Source organism: Nicotiana attenuata, unplaced genomic scaffold (assembly GCF_001879085.1).
Source record: "Nicotiana attenuata strain UT unplaced genomic scaffold, NIATTr2, whole genome shotgun sequence".
Classification (NCBI taxonomy): Eukaryota; Viridiplantae; Streptophyta; class Magnoliopsida; order Solanales; family Solanaceae; genus Nicotiana; species Nicotiana attenuata.
The window spans coordinates 27549-34404 of NW_017673957.1; the positions used below are offsets into that span (position 1 = coordinate 27549).

Genomic DNA, 6856 nt, shown 5'->3' on the forward strand with positions numbered 1-6856 from the left:
TTTTCATTAATGTGGTGCTTATGCTTTTCTGAGCCGAAGGTCTATTGGAAACAGCCTACTCTATCCTCATAAGGTAGGGGTAAGGCATGTGTACACACTACCCTCCCCAGACCCCACAGTGCGGGATAATACTGGGTATGTTGTTATTGTTGTTGTGGCCTCATTTTTTATATATGAAAAATCTGAACACTTCTCCCCTCTTTTCTAACATTGTTGCATTATTTTTCAAACAAATATAAGTGTTAAGTGTGATTTGCTCCATTTGTTGAGTTCGCCGAAATTATGTGATTTGTAGTGCCGCTATCACAGAATAGTTATTCTGTTCTATCTTGAGAGGAATTAATCTAAAACCTAGGGCAATAGTGAGGGGATTAAATTCCTTAAGGACACACAAGAAATTTGTGGGTTCGGACTTATTTTTGCAGTTTCTGTTCTAAGTTCTATTTCTTTGATTTTCTATTTTGGGAACACAGTTTTTTTTTTCCAACAGTTTCATTAAGTTCTACTTTTGAAACCATTTGATATACATTGCTGCCTTATACAAATTTATGGTTTCAACATTAAAAAAAAACATACAGTTAACAGAGAGGCTACATCCTTTATAGTTAAATCAAAACCAGACACAAAGTGATCCACAGAAGTTCAGTAATTTTATTTCTAATACAAAGGAAAATTCAGGTTCAGAACATTAAACATTCAGAACTAGATGCATATATATGTTAACATGTTAAACACTTTTGAAACTCAATCTGCAAACTTGAACTTAAATCATCTTAATATATGTGCAAAAAACCACGGCTAAACTCATCCGAATCTCCTCTAACAGGCATTCCATGTCTGTCCAATCGACCAGAACCCGGATACACGCCTTTGCTAGTGAAGTTGGTAGAAAAATTAGAACTATTTTGCAAGTTAGATCTTGAGTATATCTTTGTTGAGTTTGACATATCATATTGAGGTCTTAGTTTTGGTGCACTTATTGATCGCGTCTTTGCCTTAGCTGCCTCAGTATAAGACATGTAGTTTGGATGATTACTCGAGTAGCTTCTTGTGCCATCGGTACTCTTAGTTGGTGTAAATGGTCCTCGCCTCGAACGAGCATATTTCGATGATGATGAGTGAAGTTGTGGGCTAGTATCAGCAGAGGAGAAACAGGTTTCATCCAAGCTATAACTTAAGTTATCTGAATTTAAGCTTAGATCAGAGGAATAGAAGAGATTCCTATGTGTAGAAGTAATATATGGTTTTCCAATATCCATTCTGCAGCCCATATGGTTTGAAGAATTCCTCTGCATTAATACCATTTTATGTTAGGCAAAAGTTTATGCAAATAGATAAAGAGGAAAACATCCAAATTTACCTCTCTAGCATACGAAATACAACAACAACAACACGCGCAGTATATTCCCACAGTGTGGGGTCTGGGAAGGGTAATGTATATGCAGACCTTGCCCTTACCTCGCAGAGATAGAGAGGTTATTTTCGATAAACCCTCGGCTCACGAGAAGTAATTCACTTCAGGTCTAGCATATGAAATATTTTATTTTTATCTTCCTTTATATTTTAGGGTCATTCATATCCTTGTCATTAGCAAGTCGTTTCGTACTTGCCCTTTACCGTAACACTGCTCTATCATGGATTGGTTGGATTCCACGTGTCAAAATACATCACTAAAAAGGTCCAAACTTATCCCTCAAATCATCACTCTAGTCTAAATTAAAGTTATCTTCAATTATACTTCAAGTTATTGGAACTTTGTTAGGGTTATCGGCAAATACGAGACAGTTTGCTAACAACAACCGTATGAACGACATCAAAGTATAACGGAGGGTAAAGAGAGATATTTTCAACCGTTTTTCCTAGATATAATGCATCTCTAAAGTATAAAATATCCGGCCAATACCTCGAGCATAAACATTTCATCATTCTTCATGCTCCTTGCACGAATAACATGCTCGAATTTATCAGGAGTTGCAGGGCCCTATACACCAAGATTCAAAAATACAATTATTAAACTAAGACAAAATCTTTGTAAAACTAAATAATTTACCTCAATTAGTTGACAATTACTACAACTTGTTACTAATTAACTTATTTTCAAGCTTCTTTTCAAATTTGAAAAGGGAGGGGAAGGTGATATTTTACTTACATGATGAAGAAATTGAATAGACTTGGCGCTAAAATGAGGCGATTCAGAAACCTGAGATCGACCAGCACGAGCTCTCGACTGTGCTCTTATCAGCGCATGCATACGCCTTAGCATATCAGCAGTTTGCTTCCTCACAATATGACCTCGTACTAATGCCTGAAGCTTTACAAGTCCCTTCAATGCCCTTAATGCTCTCCTGGACTTCAAATTTAAATCACAAAATGGAAAATTAGTAAACTAGTAGTATGATCAAGTTTCGTCAATTTTGGTAACCAAATTGTACACTAGTGCATAGACGAAAACATGATCTAGAGTCTGTGAGTTCAGATACATTTTGATGTTTTCTATATTTTCGTATACATAGTTTGAGCAAAAAGGCGAAAGCAATGGTTTCCGTTAAACTGACATACTTACAGAAACTGTCTAGGTTCGCCTCTGCACTGTTGACTTATTGTAATATGATATCAAGTGACATTAAGTTCAAATATCAGGTTGTATCAAGAGAAATTAAAATACTAATTCCACAAACAAATGGAGTTGTTTTAGATATGGATGATTTTTTATGGACATTTGCACAAAAAAGCATGAAAATTTTCAAAAGTGATAGGCACATTCATTTTCACATCCCTTAAAAGTCTAAGTTTGAAGTTTTCAGAAAATTAGGACAATGGCCATTCACCAAACCTTTAAACATAATACGTGAGGAAAAATATTAATTCACACTAGATGTTTACACCAATTCAAATAATATATTCTCTCCGTTTCAATTTAGATGACGTAGTTTGACTCGGCACGGAGTTTAAGAAAAAAATTTGAAACTTGTGGTCATAAAATTTAAGGGATAAAAGCTTTGTGGGGCTGTGACATTTGTGTGGGTATAAAAGCTTCTTATTAACGGTAAAAGGGTAAAATGAAGAGTTTAAAATTAAATTATTTCCAACTATAAAAATATGTCATTCTTTTTGGAACGGACTAATAACGAAAGTGCCATCTAAATTGAAACAGAGAGAGTATGTCATTTACTTTTTAAATACGTTTTTATTACTTATCATGGTTAATTACTGTATACTTATCTTAATTTATTATTTAAAATAATTTGGTATAAACACCGAGTACGTATAAGTATTTGGATGCTTGTGTTCTTTTTGTCAAACGACATAACTTTCCTTTTTGTATTTATTTTGATTCTTTTTCTATGATAAAGAATCATCATAAGAGTGAAGCTAGTTTAAAAGCAACAAAAGAGTACCAATTGCCAAATTTGTGTAACATTAAATAGAGTCATCAAAAAACAGTCCCATGTGAGCTTTCTACAGCTTGTAGTAGTACTTGTCATTGCATAAATTTTAGATAGGTAAAAACTTACTCGCACCTGATATTTTCATCAAATGACATAGCACAATTATTTGATATAATTAAACATAGGATGCTGAAAGTGTAAGGGTAAGTGAAATGTTTGCGTATACTCTATTTTCCCCAAATCTTATTTGTGGGATTTCACTGGGTTATTATTATTATTGTAGGGATGCTGAAAGTGTTTTACTGTGCAACATACTACCAAAGGAAAAATTTGAAAGAGATTTATATAATTTTAATATATTCAGAATATAAAATTCTATCTTCTTACCGAAAAGATGATTATATGTGCTATTGATAGTAAGTGAAACTACCAACAAGGGTTGTGGTGGAGTGGTAAGTACTCCTTCATCCTTAACCAGATGTCTCGAGTTCGAGCCCCTGGGTATGGAGTCGCCTTTGTTAGGAAGCGCTTTACCCCCCTTAATGTGGGACTTCCCGGCGCGAATCCGGATTTAATCGGTCCCCAACGTGGGTACCGGACACCGGATGGGAAACCAAAAAAGATAGTAAGCGAAACCACTTTTAGTTGTCTATTTTTCACTTAGTACGCCGTTTAAAAAATAAATGAAGTATATATTTTATAATTTTACCGATAATAATGATAACCTTTTAAAAAGTTTTAAAAAATAATTTAGGGAATAAGCAGTTAATGATAAGAGTAAATTAGAAAAGAAAGATTGTCTTTCTCTTGATTTGGTAAAATAAACAAGTAGAAGTAATAATATATTTTTACTATAATGGACAAATAAAAGTAAATATAGGGAGTAAAATTAATTTATACAGTCCATATATATGAGTTAACTCTATAAGAAAAGTTGTGACTTACATATATTTCTCTAAGTACATAGATTAATGAATGAAACTCGAAAACTCTGCACCGACCACAAAATTTTCTAGTTTTAGATATTTAGGTCCACACGGGTCCAAACTAGTCTACTTTCCTCTTCTCTATACATTTCACACCAGAACACACACACACCCCACCCCCCCGCCCCACCCCCAAAAAAAACCCCACCCCCAATCGCCTACCCCAACAACCTAACTCCCAAAAAGAATTTTAAGAAAAAAGAATTATAAAAAAATTTGCACGTGGCAAATTTTGCACAAATCAACTATTCCGTTGAGTAGTATCGGATAATTCTGTTCATCACGGCTAAAGTAAAGAAAAAAAAATATCTAGTTTGTTTTTATCTTTCTTTGTCGGAATTTAAACCATAATCTCTCATGGTTATCGTTCTATTTCATTGACTGTTAGTTGACTATGGTCCCATTAACATTATGCATCCACTAACTTTTACAGAAAAATGTTAATCGTGAGAGTTGGATTTTCCGACGCGAATTTAAATTTAGTCGGGCCATAATGCAGATATCGGACATCGGATGGAAACTAAAAAAGAAAGGAATTGATCGTGTTATTAATTGTCCATGATATACTACTCCCTCTAGTCCAAAATAAACGATTTTTTGGATGTTTTCACCCAAATTAAGAAATCCACCTTTTAGCATTAATTAGCAATGGAATTGACCATATTAACCTTTACTATCTCACATAAACACTCCTAACACATATTCCAACGCCATTTACTTCAAGGACAATGTAGGGAAAAAATAATTAATTCATTCTTGAAATCTGGAAAAATCACTTATTTTGGACCACAAGAAAAAGGCCAAAAAATTACTTATTTTGGACCGGAGGGAGCAGTGAAATGTCCAATTTCTTTGCCCCAATTGTAACCAAACCTTCTACAACTTTTTCACCGTCCTTTTACAAATTACGAGTAAATTGTTCCTATCAAGAATTTTTGGTGGAATTCACAAATTGGAAAAGGAAAATTCATTTTATATGAAAATGTTCAAGACACGAGGCTCAAATTATAATTTAATTTCCAATGTGATTTGAGCATAAATATTTTAAATAAAATTTATATATTTAAAAGAACGAGACAAATATTTTGACAAACTTGTAGTTAAAAAAATTATTATTTGACGTGAAATGAAACAAAGAGAGGATTCTATTAACTAACCAGATAAGCTCGAAAATGTGACTGTATCACGACGGCAGCCCATTCTTCACGACCAAAAACGATACCGTTCAACGTCGTCAAGGCTGCTGTACCACCGCTGCTTGCTGTCGGCTCCACCACCTCTTCTACCGTGACAGGGCTGTTAGTGGGGTCCACTGCACAATGACATATGTAGCATATAATTAATGGGTTTAACTAAACTAGTATTTACGCAAAGACATATGCTCTTTTCGTTTCAATTTATGCGGGTTAAAAAAATATGATTTTAAAAATATAAAAGCATTACATTAAAAGTAAAATGAAAAATCTAATGTTATATTATTTCCAAGTATATGTGGAAACATTATTTTCTTCTCGAAACAAATTAATAAAGAAATAACACCACATAAAATAGAATATAGTATGTCAAAAAATCATTAAAGTTTTATATCACATATTAAATTCTGAAACTCATAATTATATAAACGTGTAAAGACTGAACGTACCAAATTTAAATTCTGAATCTGTCTCCGTCACTGTAACGTCATTTCTACCGTGAAGTGACGTGGAGACACCGTAGTGGCGTGATCCATCAGGGTGGTGCTGTTGAAAATCCTTATCTCTGTATGATTTAACGTTACTCCATTTCTTTTGTAGTGAAGAAAAAGAAGATGAAGAGTCAGTTTTCTTGAAACCGAAGAGTGCTTTGAACCATTTGGATGTTTTGCCCATATTTGTTTCAAATTAAAGACGAAAATTTAAAGACATAAAGGAACTAATACTGACGATTCAGTCCAACGAAAGTTTTTATTTTGCCCATATTGTGGGATAATAAAGAGCATTTGTTTCTGTGAAAAACTGAGAAGCGAAAGTATTGGAAAGAGGAGTGAGTGAATACAGTGAGAAGAAGAAGAAAGAAGAAGATATGTGAAAGTTTTGGAGAAGTCAAATGTAATGTGCTATCCCGTAGGACATTGGGATAATATGTATGACTTCTTCTTCTTTGGATCACCAATAATTTATTATTAAAAAAAAAAAAGCACTGCTTATGTAGAGGATATTATGTTTTTTATGTGCATTTTAATGTGTTATATTTTTCAGGTCTCTAATAGTACTTCTTTTTGGACGATTATATGTAATTATAGATAACTTGTCATAGGTTACAAGTACTTTGGGCATAAGTACTTTACTTTATGTTTTGATGATCTAACAAACTTACCATCCAGAACCAGATAAGGAACCTGTTACACATTTACAAGACCTTAAGATCACAAAGGTCCAAGTTGGGATCCAGCGTGGGATATAACTCAACTCTTCAGAGTGGAAGGAATAGCTGAGAGAACAG

The 6856-nt window shown here is 33.8% G+C and overlaps 1 protein-coding gene across 1 annotated transcript; it reads right to left on the reverse strand.

Annotated features, from left to right (window-relative positions):
• Nucleotides 1–628: 628 nt before the first annotated feature.
• On the reverse strand, nucleotides 629–6526 carry LOC109217704 (protein IQ-DOMAIN 14-like). The gene is made up of 5 exons (XM_019381972.1): nucleotides 6018–6526; nucleotides 5533–5687; nucleotides 2150–2350; nucleotides 1904–1981; nucleotides 629–1289 (listed from the first exon to the last, which is right to left on the reverse strand). Exons 1-5 carry the CDS (start codon nucleotides 6241–6243, stop codon nucleotides 774–776), a joined length of 1176 nt encoding a protein of 391 aa, XP_019237517.1. The 5' UTR covers nucleotides 6244–6526; the 3' UTR covers nucleotides 629–773.
• Between the last annotated feature and the right edge of the window lie 330 nt (nucleotides 6527–6856).